Raw genomic sequence first — 18,685 nt, forward strand, 5'->3', positions numbered from 1 at the left:
TCTCTGTCTGTTAGGCCATCTCCCTTCTTTTTCCATACATATACCTTCCCATCTGACCCAATCCTATTGATTTTGGTCTCATCTGACCATATAACATGCTTCCAGTCCTCTACAGTCCAGTGTTGATGAGCTAAGGCAAAGGCTAGTCTTCTCTACCTATGTTTGATGGAGAGAAGAGGCTTTTTCTTCTTTGTTACTGCCTTGAGATGAGCTGCCTTGAGAACATTCCTCACAGTTTGTGAAGAGACAGGGGTAGTGATGGTGGAATTGATATAATGGGTGGCTTGGACAGCATTATCAGCCTTTCCTGTAGTGATATGTTGGATAATAGCCCTTTTGTCAGTAGAGGTAAGCTTGGATGGACATCCTTCACAAGAGTTTTCCTTGTCTGGGTGGCTTTCTTTGATAAACTTGGCCACAGTGGACTTGCATACTCCAGTTCTAGAGGAAATTTGGCAAGCAGAGAGGCCAGCATAAGACAGAGAGAGGATATTATCTCTTTGAGCAGAGGAGATGGCTTTCATGGTGATTATGACTATGATACATGAGATATCCTGGTTTATATAGTTAGATATAGTCATAAAATAACATAATGATACCACTTCATAATTTATATAATAGTGGCATGATTTTTGTGGTGTCATAAATAATCATTTATATAGTTTTAATATACACTCAAAAAACTGTCCACATGAGTCATCATTTTATAAGCCTTATGTCTCCACCATATCTCCACCGATTCCCACGGTGTAGGCCTCAAATGAAAGCCCTGAAGCCATACTACAACGTGCTATAAGCATGTCCTTGAGGCATTTGTTCGTTCTCACACAATATCATAGATAGTGAAAAATGTCAAAACATGTGGACAGTTTTTTGAGCCACTGTATGTAATCATCATAGTTTTCACCATCTACCAGTACCAGTCTGAGACTGAGAGTTTTTAGCATGATTTCCTATCCTCTCTGAGCACTGAGCTTAGTCCAGAAACCCTTTAGGGTTGAATAGAAGCTAGGCATAGCACATTTAGCCCAACATTAGAAGTCTACTTTCCAGTTCTCTTCTTGTTGTGTTTCCCACACCAGCTCTCAATGTGAACTTTGTTATCCATCGCTGAGAAGTGTAGTGTGGACACAATCAAAGAACATCTTCAAGTAGATGAGCTGTATGCTTTACAGCTCAGTGCCTTGGTGAGTTGATTCAGTTGCAGTGCTTACCCAGGATAATTCTAATTGTCCTTAATTTATCTGAGGTGGATGCACACATCCCAATAATGCACTGCAAGCTGAAAGATGATGCTTGCACAAATGTTGATGGCTACTTCTGCCTTGGGCACAAGGACTTTGCAAAGGTGAAAACATTGATGGAAAAGCTAGTTTACATCTATGCTATGAAGTTTGATGTGAGTCCTTTACACTTTCTCTGCCTGTTGCTGATAGTTGTACCTCTTTTTCAGCTCAATAATAATGCCACACCCATCAGGAACAGGCCCTACCAGGGTGAACTCCTCGTATTGTTGATATCTAACCAGCTCTTTCATAGCTCAAGGGCCATTGGCATGAAATTTGTGTCACACTTTGTCGAAATTGCCAAGAACAAGTCAAAGCATCCCAAAATTCCAATTCCCTTCCTCGCACTGGTGGCAACAGCAGTAGTGTGCTTGTCTTTACTTGGTGAATATGCTGCTCAACTTTTCATAGGTCTATTCCACTCTTTTATGGAAGTCGCTTGGTTCTCCAGGGAAGTTTACAGCTACCACATCAAGTCTCTCAAACAGCTGAAGCACGACACACCTGGAAAGTTCCATTATATGATGGCAGATACTTATGAGGCTGCACAGTAAGTGTTCTTAGTTCTCAATGCTCATTACTGACTCGTCACTTGGCTTACAGTAAGTTGAAATGCAATGGCGCTACTGGGGATCACATCGAGGTGAACGCCTTTGAACTGCTTGACCTTGGAGTAATCTGTCAATATTTTTTGATGATCACCAATATTTAGCCCAGGAGGGTTTTCCTGATGTGGCTGGATGCCTCCAGTGGCCAATACTGGCTGCAGACCCAGAGCGGACAAGAGTAGCTTCAGACCAAAGGCAGACAAGATTGGCTGCAGACACAGAGTGGATGAGACTGGCTGCAGATGCTCCATGGTCAAGCATGGCAGTTGACTTCTGCATTGTGGCAAGGCCACTCACAGCCTGATGCTGATGTCATACCACATGCTTCACCATGCCCATGGCTAAGGTTTTTCTCTCATTGTGCTCCTAACCCTCGTGCTGTTGCTCAAAAGGATAAGGTATGTTCTCTTCTAACCTCTTCATTCCTATACTCATTTATTCCAAAGCGAAGACATGCTGCTCAGCCACCAAAAACACAAGCTGCCTCACAAGCACAGCCAAAACAAGTTCCCTCACAAGTTGGTGTGCCATCATTGCCACCATCGAACCTACAGTCAGCAGTTGCCACTACAATGCCGCCACTGATGCCCCCTCCTCTTGCTAGTGGCCCCTTAGCCATAACAGATACGCCCGATGATTCTAAAAGACAGGCTGGATGCTGGACTCGCTTTTGGTCTTGTAGCTGCTGCACGTCCACTAAAGCTTCTGATGGTTTTCATTAGTACAGGGTCCATCGTCCTTCCTTCATGCAAGCTTTGTTACCTGCTTTTTTGTTGTTCTTGCTCATCCATCATCATACTTCCGTTTGGTGCCATACACAATATTGTCATACAATAGCCCTCACAGCAGGACATCTTTGTATTTTCTTCACAGATAAACACTCATGCGATCTGGTATTATGGAACAATGGTAGATACGTAGAGACTAAGGGCGCTAGCCTAAGAGAAATCGAATAAAACAACATGACAGTCCAAACACGTAGATCGTCCCGATGGGCTTATGAAGAAAGAACATCAATACCATTATTCAAATCGAAATACTCGGAGGGCACAATTTATCAGCGACTTCCTGCAAAAGCACGCACGCGGTTTCCTTCATATTCCAATTCCTCCCGTTTCCTCTGAACTTGTTCTTTAGAGTCCTTTGAGCGTGCAAGGCTCCGAGAAGTGGCAACAAGTGATCGATGAAAGGGGAAAAACGCACAATCAGTCCTAATGCTGCGACTTGGCGGTGGACTGTCGGAAAGTGATAAATAAATCGCAAACATGAATAAAGGACAACCAATAATACCTGTGTCACCATCGCTCTCGTATTCGATAGCCGCAAGGACCGCGCATGCAATCGACGCTTCCCATTCTGCATTTAGCAGAGTCATCGATATGTCCATCTCCAAATGATCAGCTCCTTCTTCATCGCCCTTGCATAAATTCTCTATTCTGAGCTCTTGCAGATGCGCAAAGGTATTGAAAGTCAAGCTCGACGCGCTTTTCCGAACACCAGTGTCTTCATGAACCAAAGTATGTTCCAGCAGGATGGCGAGATTGTTTTGGGCTGACAAGAGAATTTTCCATCCCAAAGCCCTGTTACTGAATGCGTTGGAGAGCATACGAAGGAGTGCCAACAGATACTTTTTTGAAGACCATTCGCACGCCTTGGACAACAGCAGCACAAGGGGGCTGTCGAGACCATTACGATCGGCACACCAAGAGGAGACCTTTTCGTCCAGGAGTGCTATTCGCCATAAATCCACCAGTGGAAATAGTTGGTCTTCTGGCATATTCCACGACATAGAACTCGTGACGTCATGCCAGAGATCAAAAAGAGGGTGCAGAGGCAAGCATTGCGAGGTGGTGAACGCCTTGACGTACGGAATCATGGTCCCAACGAGAATTTCCATGGTGTCAGCTTTGGATAGGGAGGTATCGAATGGCTGGAACCAGGTTGTAGCAGAATCAAGGAAACCCCTCAATTTCATTGATACAACAGCGAGATCAGGGACCTTATTGAATCAAATGGGCTCAAGGCCCAGTAAGTCCAAAGCCAGAAGGGATAGCGATAAGTGTGGATGGACTATGGCATGGCGAATGGTATTAGCTAGAATGCGATGTATAATAAGTTGAATTTGGCAAACCTGGATGTAAAAACATTGAAAGCTGCATTCGTAGTTGTTGAACGTCGCATCCTTGTATCTCATATACCTGCAACGTAAGATAAGTCGCCGATTGGGATGAAGCTTGCGGAAAGCCTAACCTTCATTCCTCCTACGAAGAACAGAAATGTTGGGGTGGCGCGAACACCAAACTCGATTCCAACTGCCGCTGCACCACGTGAGGCGTTGAGATCCACCTGCACAAAGGCGACAGGGCTATTATTCGAGTTTTTGTCTTGCGCAAACTCTTCAAATAATGGTTGTGCCTTGCGACTCAGGTGGCAGATTTCTGTAGTGAAGAACGCAAGAACACCATGGTGCTCTTGCAGAAGAGAATAAAACGATGGAAGAGATGCACAAGAGTGAATACGTTTGATCGTGGCTGTAGGGGTGGTGGTTGACAATGGTTGACGATTAATACGCAGGAATGGCCGTGCAGCAGTTTTTAATTGGCGTAAACGTCTAGGATTCGTTGATGTGCGCAGATTCTCGATGGGGAGTGTGCTGTTCTGGAGATTGACACTAGTGGTATATATTAATATAAGAGAGAATCGGAAGAAAGGTTTCCTTACCGAACAAAAAGCGTTCTCAGAAAGGTAGACGTCAACGTGCTGCGTCTTATAGATGATGCGAGCGTCCCAGCGGACTTCACGAGCAGGGTCTTCTTGCGAAGTGAGACTGCCTTTGACCTGGCGGGCCAACCAGTGACTTTAGCAAGGATTCCCGAGGACCTCACAGGAAGTTCTCTGAGCATTGTAGTGAGAATGGTCACCCGAGGTTTGCATATTGCGAGGTTGTCTAGGAATGATGTACAAGCACGGGAGCTGTCGTCTAAATTGATGGCCTTGTTGAAGTCGAAGGCAATAAGACGTTCGACGTTGACATCTTCGGCCTCAACGAGAGCTTGACGTCGTTCGATGGGACCAGAGAGCTCTCTGTAGTATATGTTCCTGATCGTATTCAGAAACCCTGCATCAGGGTTTGGCGCTTTGTGACCCAAGTACAGTCGCACAGGCGCCAATATGGTGAAACGATTTCCCTCGCAATGAATGATTGAATGCGCGCAGAGCACATCCGCGTCCGCGGTCGCAGAAGGATAAAGAGCTTTCACCCTCATAGTGTTGAGGCCCTGCGGGAAAAAGGCGATGATCTCGAGAAGCTTTCGAGCATCATCGCCAAGGGCCATCACTGACGGAGTATTCAAAGAGAGTTCGACTGTAGCACGAAGGCTGCGAGATTTTCCTTCGCCGTTCTCCAATAACGTTGCTTGGTTTGTTTTCCATGCGGAAAGTAGTTCTGCTCCAGACCATTCATGTTGAGCCGCCTGACGAGCAATGATATTGACCGATAACGGATGGTTATCGACGCCATCCGATAATTCATCGATTATCTCCGTAGGAATGTGTTGCGGGCAGACGTGCTCGAAGGTCTTCCTCGCGAACTTGCGTTCTAATGTCGAAACACTCACAATTTGTGTGACAAAGTAAGGTGCAGTGTGTTTGCTTCGGGTCGTCAACAAGAGGACCACAGACGATGATGATGCGAGGTCGTCAATGATACGGACTACGGAGTCTGCGTTTCGAGCTGCAGTAAGAGCATCTGCATGGTCGATGACCAAGATTGTCTCTGCGCCTGTCAGAAATTCCGTCACTTCCTCCCACCGCTCACTGAGGCGCCCATCCAACCCGGCGGCTCTGCAAATCCGCTCCCTGACTATTCCTGTGGATATCCGAGAGGCATCAAGTCCATCGAACGATACAAAGTACCGGCGACCTTGAAACCTCTCAGCTATGACTGAGTCATGAATGATAGCTTTTGCTAGGGAGGTTTTGCCGATACCTCCTGGGCCGAAAAGTGTGACATGACGTCGATTGAGAAGTAGTTTCGTGGCACGGGCAATGAGATGATCTCTTCCAAAGAAAGGGGAAGGCACGCTCGGGAGGACGACGCGCCAGTCTTCATATGCGGTAGACATGCTCGGTTTATTGACCTGTCTGCTCTGTTGATATATTCTGCGCTGGGTTATCATGCTTAGGTGCATCTTTAGCAAATGGTCAGTTCATTAATGGTAGCCTGGAAGGAAATCATGGCTTACGTTAATGAGCAACACGCGCCTATCCAGTTCCCGCGCCCAAGATGCGATTCTGTCCTTGTCAGACAGTGCGGAAATGGCTCTCTGGGCGACGCTGCGCTCATTTGCAGACACGACTGCCTCGAGAATGCTCTCGACAAAGCTACGCTAGTGTCAGGTGGTCCCTGATGTATCTGAAAAAACACACTACCTCTTAAGATCGATAATGATGTCACTGAGTTCACTGTCCAAGTCGCCATCAGTCTGACCTTCTGTAGCCCTTACGACAATATCACAAATAACTCGGCACTGTTCGATCAATCCACGGAAATCGCCTTCATTTTGCAGGGTATTCTATACAAAGATATCAAAACGCCATCTAAAGTCGTCCAGGAATGACTTACTTTTGCAATAGCCAAGATGTTTGAAACTGTAGAAAGAATACCTTGCACGAGGACACTAGGTACAACAGCCTTTGCGGTATCGATCACTGCTATCGTCCCACTCAGCAGTGCCACGCGTTGACCATTATCGACGTTCTTGAGAGTAGATATCTTTCATTTAAAGCTCGATTATGGATGTCGTTGATGTTATAGGGGTCTCACCTTCATTGACAAGACTTGGGGACAGGAAGGTCAAACTAGGACGACCTGGGAGCCTATCAATGCCAGCCGGGGGGAGCAGAGTTACTGTTAACGGTCATGATCTTATTTAGATGGCACAGCATCGCCTCAAGGACTAGAGCATCGCCACCAGCCAACAACAGCTGATAGGATAGGGTCCTGACCCATATCACCTTATCGCCTTTAGTTGGCCTTAATGCACCCCACGTGGGCGCTGGAGTGGGCCTAAGCAGGGGTAGAAGCCAGAAGTTCGAGTAGCTTAGTCACCCCATGTGTAGGCGTGGCAGTGGACACGGACGCTATCCAATCGGAGTACATTCAAGGCTTAAGCTTCACCTAGATCGGTAACCAGTCCTGTCTATAGGCAAACCATAGTCTACCCTTCACCAGGTACTAGGGGACTCCAAATATAGATGCCAATTTCATAAATGGTTTCAACATGGTATACAAGACAAACCAATGGAATGAACACACTTGTCCACTAAAAGAGCCTCCGTAACAAATGATGCATGCGTACAGCGTCCAGTTGGTATATATAGTAAGGTCATCAATCTGTCCATTCATCCGTAAAAGTCGTGACTCCTAGTTGCGACCGAAGCGCGAAAGGAACCCGGTCTTGGGACCGTTGAGCTGGTATGAGTTATTATTAGCACCCGCCATTCTGTCGCGACGACGGCCAAAGCACACAGTGCATCCAGCCAAGACAAGCAGAAGTAGGGATACAAATGTGAGCCAAAAACCTGTCGTAGTGTTGAGACACGTGGTAAGCTGAGTAAAAGAGAAACTAACCAGGACCAGTGATAGTCGTCTCACTAATACTTAGTGTACCCAATTCATGCTTGACATAGGCAAAGAGAGCGATGTTGATGGCAAATGCGATGAGGGTAAGCAGGGCCGCAAGGAATGACACTAGAGAAGCCACCAAGGTAATTGTGATGTGCTGGGAGATGGATAGAAGAAGCGCAATAAATGCGACACAGCAAGCTAAGGAAGAAGCGAAGTCAGATTACGATCGTATTGCATAGAGTACAACTGACCGACGGGAAGAACAGCGAGTCCGCGAGTCCATGAAGGACCTATTGTAACTTGGGCATTCTGCGCGCCTGTGACAGTGAGCGAGTATCCATGGCCTGTATTCAATAAGAATAAGATTGTAGCAATATCAGTAAATGTGTTCACCAGTATTGAAACATTGGCGGCCCGAAGAAAAGTCAACACAGTAACCCCTGAAGATAGTTTAATTGTGCTGCCTCGTATAATAATGTATACTTACCAAATCCCGAGCTAGGTGGTACAACGAGGAACTATAAGTTCAAGCACCTCAACTCAACTCGACTGCTACTCACTCTAAGTTGCGTGAATGCCTGATCACCATTATTTGCAACCCCTCCACTAGAGTGCACGCGAGTAATGTCCATCGCCTGAAAACTCGGGAGAGAAATTGAGACGATGAAAAGGAGGAACCAGGCAGAGAAGAGGAAGAAGACGCCTGGAATACAGTATGTTCTTGACATCTTCGCCAGTTTGATTGAATTAGTTTTTTGTTGGCTTTTAATTGTTGCGAATGAGCGACGTCAGAGACGAAGATAAAGCGGCGCTTTCGAGTTGTGGAGGTGGAGACGAATGTTAAGGTTAACTTTTATGTCAGAGGTGTGCGCCCTGAGCACTGCCACGATGCCACATTGTTCTAACGTCATCCGAATCATATCGGTATCGTGTTAACCCACATACAGAAGTTTTCTCTAGGACCGTCATCGGGAGTGTATGCGATATCAATAAGGCTGTGGAATCGCCGTAACAAGGCCTTATGCGGCCTGCTCAGCTGCTGATCTCAGCAGAGCGCAATGACTCCGTACATGACATCGGAAACCTCAAACTTCCGTTTGTAGCCGTTCCCTTGTCTATGTATACGTACTTGATGCGTTTTCTATTTACGTCTCAGACGATTATTTCAGTTCGGACGGGCATCTGTATTCACGCACGGGATACTATCGTGGGACGTTAGTTGTTCCCGCTGCGTTCACTGAGTCAACAAACATTCGCAGGAATTATCATTCAGCTCCGTCTGTTGATGCAATCATGGTTTCTCCAATCCCAGCTGGCAATGTCCAGCCACGCAGGCAGACAAGCACACGTACCCCTTTGAATCATTTCAACGCACTCACGACTGCATGTATCCTTCTCGAACATATACAGACTCTCGAGCGACTCCGTGACGAGACACAACACCGCGTCGAAGCTAAAAGACAGAAGCTGCACTTTCTGGAGGCGTTCACTCCGAATCGGAGGCTTCGAGATGCTTTGTCGGAGTCTATCGTTACACAGCAACTTAAACAGATGCAGGACACACCCACCTCCACACGTAACAGCCATTCCCTGTCACCTCGCCTTCGAGGGCTATACGACGTTCATGGACCTGGATGTGCCAACCAGGACTCTCTACAGACTATGGCTGACTTCTCCCCACTGAGTCTCGCCGATCTTTCGATCTACGGGAGGGATCATGAAGTAGTTTGGGAAAATGACGACGACGACGAAGCTTTGTTGTGTCCATCTGCCGATGAAACTGTCGAGGATTGTGCGAGAAGCGAAGATGCCTCCAACGAATACTGTGACCAGCTTAACTGTCTTGCCTCTCCTTTCCACCTTGTTCCTTCCTCGTCCGGGATTACCTCCAAAGCCCAAGGTTTCCCACTAGTACCCGATTCTACTAACGATTTACTGATCATGTTTGCCAGAACCTAATCGGGTTTCTGCTCCGACCAGGCAAACATCGAACAGGTACCGATCCATGGCTCACGGCAAGAAGTCTCCATCAGGCGTGGAGGGCAAAGGGGTCGTACGTCGTGGATCTTCTAAACGCAACAACATCGGTCAATCGAGGGCAAAGAGGGCTTTGCGCAGGATTTTACACCATAAGAAACTAGGCGTGGACGCCATTAAGTTTCATGTGTAGGTACTCAGTCCCAGTGAGAATAAGGTCGATGTGTATCGATAACTGTTAATATGAGTTCAATATGAATTGATGTGTATTGTGAAAAATGAGACCTTTGTCGATTTTGTTGATAGATATTATGCGTTCGATCTCGTTCCAGCTAGTTTTTATATTCACAATTGAACCACGTTCATGGAGAATGAAATATGTCAATACACATGGATATACGTTGGTGCCAGAATGAGACATGATAAAAATAAATAAACCTTCCTGACCTCGCTGTAGCGCTCGCCATTCGCCACTCCTCTGCATCTGACCAAGTACCTTCTTCTTCGCCTGTTCCAGTGGTATTGGTACATATGACATGTCCCTGATAGTGCCAGAGGAGATCATGTACATCATGGTGAATCGTTCGGAATTGGAGAAGCTTGAGGACAAAGTAGAACCATCGGAGCATGATCCTAGGCTCGTAACCAGCCTGGCGTATACTACCACGGATGCTCGAATGGCGGGCAGAAATCACACCATCTCGAAAAAAACGCACGTAGGCAGAATGGTTACGAGTCTAACATGATCCGTCTGAGGACATGTAGAGACCGAAGGGTCCGAAAGACAGACCAAAACACACCAGCTCAGTAGAAGATAGGTGGGTGGACAAACATCGTCGGGTGGCGCAAATGGGGAGAAGAAGAGGGGAACAAATTCTTAAGTGGAGTTCTTAAGAATGGGGCGACCGAAATATGTGCAATCGAAGCACACGTTCATGGGACCTGCTTACAAAGACCACGTTTTGACGTGTCAACGTAACGGTCACCTGTTTCGCCACCTGTACATGTTCTCACTCTAGCACTAGGCCTGGGCCTGAGGCCTGAGTACTTGAGCACCAAGCCACTGTATACAGCAATATGCAGTGTCCCACATCCCATTTGTGATGAACTCATGTGCATTGATTAGGCTGGGTTTGAATTGCGCACCGGTTCTAACAGTAGCTAATGATAAAACTCCACACTCACGGTTAAGGAGTCCTGTTGGCCAATTTTGTTATGAACCAGGTATGCTTGTCATACATCCTTCGAGTTGTTGTGATATCTGCCTTGATCTCTATTCTACCTCAGATCTTGCTACTTCTCCACATGCAATCCAGTGTGGTCACATCTTCTGCTTCAGGTGCGTCTAAATTTCTACTAGTACTCAAGGCTAGCTTGCGCCGAGCAATAATTAATCTCTCATCTCACAATCCAAGGTGCCTTTACTCCTTTGACACAAGCACATGTCCCTTCTGCCGCGAAGTTTTCGACCTAGATGGTGCCAAGAAACTCCACGTCGGAAATGCACCTGAACGAGAAGATGCTGAACGAGACAATGCTGATCAGGACAATGCCAAACGAGACAATGCTAAACAGGGTGTTGTCCATGATCATGCTAATTTCCTCCTTCATCGGATGTCTCTAATTTCAGGCGAAGGCGTGCCCGAAGCTGATGTCGCTGAAGTAGTCTCCGAAGTGCAGGAATGGCTGGAGTCTCAACCGGATGACCCCTATTCTGTGAGTCTGCAGGCGCATCGTAAACGTGATGCTTGTTGTCACCACCTTACCCAGTTCTTATCGAATTTCTCATATGCGGCGTTTTTAGCATATACCACTTCGAGCTGCCTTGTATTCCCTCCACCGATACAAAGCTCTTCAACTTGAGAACGAGCGTGAAAAAGCGGAATATCGCCTTCGTGATCTGCTACGCAACAGCACACTAACCACAGGCCATGGCTCCAGGACATCTCGTGCTGTGGAAGACAGTATCGCTAGGATCGAGGAAATAGAGACTGAACATGCCTTGTGAGTTGCTACTTGCAAGTAACGAATATTTTTCTAACCATAGATTTTGGCTCCAGAGCATCTCGTGCGATGGAAGACAACCTTACTAGGATCGAGGAAATAGAAATCGAACATGCCCTGTGAGTTACTACTTGTAAACGACGAATACTTTCTAAATGATTTCTCCGCAGAGAGGTGATCATTGAGTTCAGTAGTGTGTATGTGGGACTTAACTTGCGTCCACATAGCTGTCACAATTGCAATCTCAGTTGCAAAACCTTGACAATTCCCAATCTCAAAATCTCAACGTCCCCGACTCACCACTGGCAGAGGAGTGGTTGATTGATTTTTTCTGAATCATTGTCGTGCTGGGGGTATTGTGAGCATCAGATGTTCTACTTCCATAGTTTGTTCTTGTCCTTTGTCTCTAGCTTATCTTTGTTGATGCTGATTATTAGTCTATGGTCGTCTTGCAAGTTGTCCTCGAGGACGTTAAACATTTGTAATTCATGATATTAAATAATTTGGATTCCATTATTGCACAGAATGCGTGGTGATGTGATTTGGTGGGTCGAGAACCCGTTTGGTTTTCTTGGTTTTCTGACAATTTCGGTGCGCTCTTGTGTCTTTTGGTGTTACTCAGCTTCGACAGTGTTTGATGTGCATCTCTGATGTCGATGACATTGATAACACCCCATGCTTTGCAGGTTTTTTTGTCGTGTTGACGGTTGCAGGGGCATCATCCACACGTTTTTGGTGAGCAATCGCATTGTCAACCTTCACAAAGATGCGGCTGTCACGGGGAAGTGTTTTTTGAGAATATTCATCGCCTGGTTGGTGTGGGCAATAATGTTATTGGTTGTGGAATAACCGTTGCGTCCCTTGCCTGTCTTGAAGAGGATGCGAGCGGTGTATTCTGACTCTGCTCATGCTTACTGTGCCATCAGTGAACTGATGAACAAATTAAAATATCATATCAGGCTATACATTGATAACAATCACAACCATCTACGTAAATGTGGAGGGGGTAGTTACACATAAATATCTGGCCTTATGTAGGAACGACGATTTTGGGAGGTGACTGATTAATCTGTCCCATGTTTGATGGACCATCTTGTGCTCGAACCTTCCTACAAAGCATGGATGAAACTCAAGCCGACTAACGGATTCACCGCCGTACAAGGGTCAAGATAAGTACAATGTCACCATCTACTGTGCTTGCGAGGTCCTTCTATCACGCGACAATCATTAAGACCAGCTGCCTGGCGCGATGGCTAGAATACTTCATTCTCCTTGTAAATTGTTGTAGTTAACATTTGACTGCAGGATGAGAAAATACAACTTTGAGTATTACAGCTTCCTTGTTCTGTGAACTACTGGACACTTGACTCATGCATGGCAAATACTTGCCCAGGATCACTAAAACACCTGTGGGGTGCTTCACACAGAATCCTGCCTGTATTCTACATCAAATTCGTCGTTAAAGCATTTGGTTGATGACATGGTTCCGGCACTCCTTAGAAGACCTGCGTCAATCTACAGCACCTGAGGTCTTAGACGACATTACTTGTGACATATAATCTAAGCAGTCACTTGATGGGTGAATCTTTGTAAGCCATGGGTCAAGACTGCCATATTGAGCAAGATATTGCCTGACTGCTGAATCGAATGACATATTGCTATGTCTTTCTACCCTTTACTAAATACTATGTAAGTCAAAGCTCTAACACAAGTGGTGCATTTAGTCAATGGAGGACCTGAGGCAAGTGTTAGCACAGTGAAATATACTTCAACTGACAGCACAGTTGCTGAAGAAAATACCTGATTTGAGCATGAATGATTCTTGCCATCAGTATTGGCGGTTCGTTCAACGTGCGTGCTATCTTATCATTCACCCAGTGTATCACAGAGATGGAAAGCACGACACGCGCATGCCAAATGCGACCGAGTGCTCAGCCAGTGCTAGGTTCTAATTAGGACAGGTAAAATCTTCTGCCAGCAAAAACCACAGGAACAAAAGTCTGGGCACGCAGCTCTAGAATTGTATCCACAGGGCACCTGGATTAGTCATAGTAAGCTTTGGTCAAGAGGTGTAATGATGAAAACAATCATCTCACTGCTCCACAGGCAGTTCAAGTGTAACAATTCTGGGATAGAACAAGGATTTGCATCTCGAGGATGGAGGTGCTGGGCAATAGAGTTATAAAGGGATTACAGGGTTTATCTGGAGCTTCATTCAACAACTTAATCAGTCTATCCTCTGATGATGTGGAGTGTCGCATGAATTGCAGATTTTCATCAACAGAACAACTTATTACCAGGAGAGACTTTATTCATCAACTCTCCTATGCGCTCTGAGGTTTTTTGATACTCCCAAGTGCGCCACAGTTCTGTGTCAGGTATGCAATATGATTCTCATGTTTGAGAATGTCCATCAATGTTCTTTAGTTTGAGACTGCAGGCGACTGCCCTCACCACGCATGTTCTAATCACATAACTTTCTACAGTTCATGTCCCATACAGTAACACAAGGCCTGTTATCACAATCATGAGTACAGTGATGCTCATGCAGAGTGTTTCTATAGTTTGGCCGGATTGGAAGCAGCAATAAATTTGATAGTAGATGATTGGTTAAACAGTGTTGTACTATTATTGTTGGTGAATCCATCTGCACTTCAAATGACAGGCATGCAAACTTTATTGCATAATGCTAAGAGCAACATTACGATTGCCCAAGACAACTATTGTAGTGATAGACACAATAATGGAACGTAAGGATGAAGTCAGTCCAAGTCAAAAGCTGTTTCCTCTAGTGCCCTCCTCTGGTTTGCCAATGCTGTAATGGACATCTGGGATACAACATCTGGTGTCAAGTCCACACAGTGGTTTTTCCCAAAAATTCTCCTGGACAGTAGATGTTAGACATTTGATACATAGGCCACAAGACAGTCCATACCTAGTCCACCATTCCAAAAGTTTGTTCACCCTGCCTTGTGCGGCAGGGCCAGGGCAGTTCTCAAAAAAGTCCGCAATATTATTCCAGAATGCTTTGTAGTGTTACAGTAACGCTTGCCCCTATTCATTTTCCTCCTACTCTTGTGTATTACGTCATGACCGTGTATCGTTGCATCATCACTAGACTTACCATATCTGTATTACATCATGATCGCCGCTGCCATCACTAGATGACTCATTCTCTTCTTATCTCTGATCTCTGACTCATCCTCTTCTTATCTATGACTCGCCTCTGACTCATCGCTGACGTATACATACCTGCCCTAAAGTACTTATGTCTATATAAACTCAGCCGTGTACTTACTAGAACTTCACTTTAATCTACTAGGTTCTCACCTGAAACATCCTTCGCTTAGGACCTCCAATCCTAAGTTGTCTGATACCGATATTCAAGCCAGAGACACTCTCTTTGACTTGTCTTAAGAAACCTTACATTTGTGAGGTCTTGATCCAACTTCAGACGTTACTCTTATCAAGTATCTGTCATTGCGCCTATCCTAGTTCGCTGTAACAAAAGATTAAAGTCACCTATCAACCCTCTCCATCCGAAGAGGTCCCAAACCCAGAACGAATCAGAGAGAGACCATAAAAGTCCCCTGAAACAGAAAACATCACTAGACCAGAACGCTCAGGATGTCCACCATCACCAATGTCCCAGAACTTAAAGCCGGAGCTCCTTCCACTTATGATGGAAGCCCTCAGCAGGCTCTACAATGGTTGTATGCGATTAAGGTGTATTTCGCGCTTAACGCTACGATCTATAACAATGATGAGAAGAAAGTTATCACTGCCCTTGCATATATGACTGAGGACAGCACTATGGGTTGGGCACTCACCTTCTACACTGAGGTCGATAACTCCGCCTCCAAGTCCTACGGAACTTTCGCGAACTTTGAAACCAAATTCAAGGAAGCCTTTGTACCAGCTGATGCCATCAGCACCGCCATGAACAAACTCCGAACTCTGAAGCAGACAGGCGACCTTTCCTCCTACGTCTCTAGTTTTAAGACCCTTGCTGCACAAGCCTCTGTAAAGCAAGATGCCATCTTAATATCCTTCTTCAATGATGGGTTAAAGAAAGGGATTGTCAATTCCATCTTTCAAATGGAAACCATCCCCACAGATTTCGACAAGTACATTGCTGCCACTACCAGGCTTGACAGCAACTATCAGAGAGGTGCCGCATATTGACAGAACCATCATCTTACCACTAGACCAATGGGACAGTGTTACGTACCAAGACCCTCCATTGATTGACACGATCCAAATGCCATGGAAGTGGATCGGCTCACAGAAGCCAAAAGAAATGACCACTTGAAGAAAGGATTATGCTTCACATGTCATCAGAAAGGGCATATGACCAAAGCATGCCCGCAGAAGAAGAAGATCCCTGTTCGCTGAGAAGAGATGAGCGACAGCGATGAGGAAGAAGATACAACGATCTGTCGCCTTGCCAAGGATTTTTAATGTGGAAGACTGGATCGACGTCAGTATCTTCCAATGTACCTATCAGACTTGTACAGAGTATTGGAATTAGAAAGGAACTTCGTGTCCCCATTTCCCTCATCTCCAAGACTCGTCTGAAAACCGTTGAAACAACAGCTGTTGTTGACTCCGGTGCCGCCGGAACCTTTATCTCCGAGGAGTTTGTTAAGACTCATGGAATTCGTACACACAAACTATCGAAACCATTCTGAGTTACTACTGCGGATGGAAGTTATGTGAAAGGGGGCGCTATCACCCAATATTGCGTCCTCATCGTCAAAATAGATGAACGATCCATGATTGGAAAGTTTAATATCACGTGGCTTGGCTGACATGACCAGATCTTACTTGGGATCCCTTGGCTATGTGCTATGGACCCAGTAATCCGATGGAAAGTGGAAACGCTAGAACTCCCCAGAACGGAGAAGAGTGACCAGATTGAAGAAGAAGTTGATAACGAACGAAAGAAGAATGGACTCCCTCCTCTTTTTCGAAAATCAAAAAAGATAAGCCAGAAGACAGACCCAATGCCAGTTGTAGTGCTGCTGAAGGTGCCTCCTGTAGAATCGGTTACACCACCCAGAGAACCGGTGCCCCAAGCTACTATTGAAGAAGTCCCTGAGGAAGAAGAAGCCCCACTGGAATTGCCTAATCTTGACCCCATCCCTGATGACAATGACGACTCTTTTGACACGAAAGATGACGTATGGATGACAAATTATGCGCCACCCATATGCGAAATCTCTACTTACCATCTAGAAGATGACGAATTTCTGGTTGAATACCCCACCGACGCCTCCGAGCTTCAGGTAATCACCAATGTCTCATTGGATACCCATTTAACCAAAGATGGTACCAGCATTGCGAAACAGCGATCCACAGTTACACCCCTGTCACGGCCCACCAAATACACCAAAACCAGTAACAAAGCACAACAGTTTGCGCTAGCCGCTGGGCTTGAGCAGAAGAAGAAGTCATTTGAAGAACTCGTTCCCTCCTACCTTCATGATTTCGCTGACATCTTCGCAAAAGATGGCCTGAACCAGCTACTGCCCAAGCGACCTGGTATAGATCACCGGATTGAAACTAAACCCGGTTTTATCCCCAAAACATCCAAGGTGTACCCATTATCAGAAGCAGAACGCGCAGCAGTCAAAACCTTCATTGATGAAAATGTAAAGAAGGGATTTATTTCCGAGTCAAAGTCGCTGCAGGTGAGTGGCTTCTTCTTGTAGGAAAGAAAAGCAGAGACCTTCGTCCCTGTCAAGACTACTGGTACATCAACGAATGGATGGTTAAGAATGCTTACCCACTCCCATTACCACTCTCATTGGTTGCTCGGTTACATGGTGCCAAATACTTCACAAAGATGGATGTCCGTTCAGGGTATAACAATATCCACATTCACCCAGATGATCGATGGAAAGCTGCCTTTACCACGGAATATGGTCTTTTCGAACCAAACATCATGTTCTTTGGCCTTTGCAATTCTCCCACTACATTTCAGGCGTATATGAATAGAACGTTTCAACAGGAGATTAACGAAGGATGGCTCATCATATACATGGATGATATTCTGATCTTCTCAAACAAACTCACTTCCCACCACAAATGAACTTGACACGTCCTCAAAAGAATCCGACAGGAGAAACTCTTCCTCAAACTGAGAAATGCACATTTGACGCTCAGGAAGTAGAATATCTTGGAATGATCATTCGCCCTGGGTGCGTGGCAATGGATAATGCCAAAACCAACGGTATCCGCGATTGGCCTACTCCTACAACCATGAAAGAAGTTCGATCATTTTTGGGATTTTGCAATTTCTATTGCAATTTCATTTCCCATTATTCCAACATCACAAGACCCTTGATTGACCTCACCAAGAAAGACGTCAAATTCTCTTGGTCAGAACAGTGCACGTCCGCCTTCTCCACTCTAAAAGAATGCTTCCTGAAGCAACTGGTCCTTCGAAACCCTGATCCCAGTTGACAATTCGTGGCTGCCACCGATGCATCCCTCATTGCTACGGGTGCAGTATTACTCCAAACCAATGACAATGGTGTTTATCACCCATGTGGATATTTATCGCAGACTCTGAATCCCACGGAACGGAACTACCAGATTTTTGACCGTGAACTCCTTGCAGTTATTCGCGCCCTGACTGAATGGTGTCATTACCTGGAAGGCAATCCTCATCCTGTCATTGTCTTTACAGACCATAAAAACCTATTATATTTCAGGACAGCACAGAAGTTAACTCATCGTCAAGCTCGATGGCAATTGATCTTGTCGTGTTATGATATTGAACTCCACCACATTGCTGGAACTAAACTAGTTGCCCCTGACACGCTCTCCCGCCGACCTGACCATGGATTGGGTTCCTCAGAAGATAATACCAATGAAACCCTCCTCCCCAATTCCATGTTCATCCGACTTCTTGATGTTGAACTCATGACCACCCTCGCAAACCCTGATCCCTCTGACCCTGACCCCATCTTCACTGCCACTTCTGATGCATTGGATGGTCTTTCTCTTCCTCTGATGAAATCCGCCCTAGCGGATTGGGCAATTAAGGATGATGTCCTCTACTATAAGGACCGCGCTTACGTCTGCCCTGCCAGACAGCACCTTATTTTAGAATGATGTCATGATCACCCCACTGCTGGTCATCCTGGACATTTTAAAATGGAAGAACTAGTCAA

The 18,685-nt window shown here is 45.7% G+C and overlaps 6 protein-coding genes across 6 annotated transcripts; 3 read left to right on the plus strand and 3 right to left on the minus strand.

The window, feature by feature from the left end:
* Window positions 1–1,270: 1,270 nt before the first annotated feature.
* Window positions 1,271–2,616, plus strand: BJ212DRAFT_1299662 (uncharacterized protein; the record flags this gene model as incomplete). Its single annotated transcript, XM_041332898.1, has 5 exons — window positions 1,271–1,399; window positions 1,454–1,836; window positions 1,890–1,959; window positions 2,287–2,292; window positions 2,341–2,616. The coding sequence occupies 5 exons, from the start codon at window positions 1,271–1,273 to the stop codon at window positions 2,614–2,616; spliced, it is 864 nt and encodes a 287-aa protein (XP_041193049.1).
* Window positions 2,617–2,883: 267 nt separating this feature from the next.
* Window positions 2,884–4,139, minus strand: BJ212DRAFT_189528 (uncharacterized protein). The gene is made up of 2 exons (XM_041342593.1): window positions 4,026–4,139; window positions 2,884–3,964 (listed from the first exon to the last, which is right to left on the minus strand). The coding sequence occupies exon 2, from the start codon at window positions 3,867–3,869 to the stop codon at window positions 2,952–2,954; it is 918 nt and encodes a 305-aa protein (XP_041193050.1). The 5' UTR covers window positions 3,870–3,964; window positions 4,026–4,139; the 3' UTR covers window positions 2,884–2,951.
* BJ212DRAFT_1480831 (P-loop containing nucleoside triphosphate hydrolase protein) lies at window positions 4,085–6,725 on the minus strand (the record flags this gene model as incomplete). Its single annotated transcript, XM_041340157.1, has 6 exons — window positions 4,085–4,565; window positions 4,616–6,084; window positions 6,139–6,277; window positions 6,326–6,468; window positions 6,519–6,668; window positions 6,720–6,725. 6 exons carry the CDS (start codon window positions 6,723–6,725, stop codon window positions 4,085–4,087), a joined length of 2,388 nt encoding a protein of 795 aa, XP_041193051.1.
* Window positions 6,726–6,984: 259 nt separating this feature from the next.
* On the minus strand, window positions 6,985–8,508 carry BJ212DRAFT_189240 (uncharacterized protein). Its single transcript, XM_041342592.1, has 6 exons — window positions 8,084–8,508; window positions 8,011–8,021; window positions 7,917–7,963; window positions 7,775–7,840; window positions 7,527–7,721; window positions 6,985–7,477 (listed from the first exon to the last, which is right to left on the minus strand). The coding sequence occupies exons 1-6, from the start codon at window positions 8,249–8,251 to the stop codon at window positions 7,320–7,322; spliced, it is 645 nt and encodes a 214-aa protein (XP_041193052.1). The 5' UTR covers window positions 8,252–8,508; the 3' UTR covers window positions 6,985–7,319.
* A 1-nt stretch (window position 8,509) lies between these two features.
* BJ212DRAFT_189239 (uncharacterized protein) lies at window positions 8,510–9,589 on the plus strand. The gene has a single exon (XM_041342591.1). It carries the CDS (start codon window positions 8,817–8,819, stop codon window positions 9,480–9,482), a length of 666 nt encoding a protein of 221 aa, XP_041193053.1. The 5' UTR covers window positions 8,510–8,816; the 3' UTR covers window positions 9,483–9,589.
* Window positions 9,590–10,687: 1,098 nt separating this feature from the next.
* BJ212DRAFT_1354533 (uncharacterized protein) lies at window positions 10,688–12,090 on the plus strand. Its single transcript, XM_041335629.1, has 7 exons — window positions 10,688–10,839; window positions 10,916–11,216; window positions 11,305–11,504; window positions 11,561–11,623; window positions 11,675–11,884; window positions 11,916–11,919; window positions 11,942–12,090. The coding sequence occupies exons 1-5, from the start codon at window positions 10,727–10,729 to the stop codon at window positions 11,823–11,825; spliced, it is 828 nt and encodes a 275-aa protein (XP_041193054.1). The 5' UTR covers window positions 10,688–10,726; the 3' UTR covers window positions 11,826–11,884; window positions 11,916–11,919; window positions 11,942–12,090.
* The last annotated feature ends 6,595 nt before the right edge of the window (window positions 12,091–18,685 follow it).

Source organism: Suillus subaureus (genome assembly GCF_016647635.1).
Source record: "Suillus subaureus strain MN1 chromosome Unknown BJ212scaffold_16, whole genome shotgun sequence".
Classification (NCBI taxonomy): Eukaryota; Fungi; Basidiomycota; class Agaricomycetes; order Boletales; family Suillaceae; genus Suillus; species Suillus subaureus.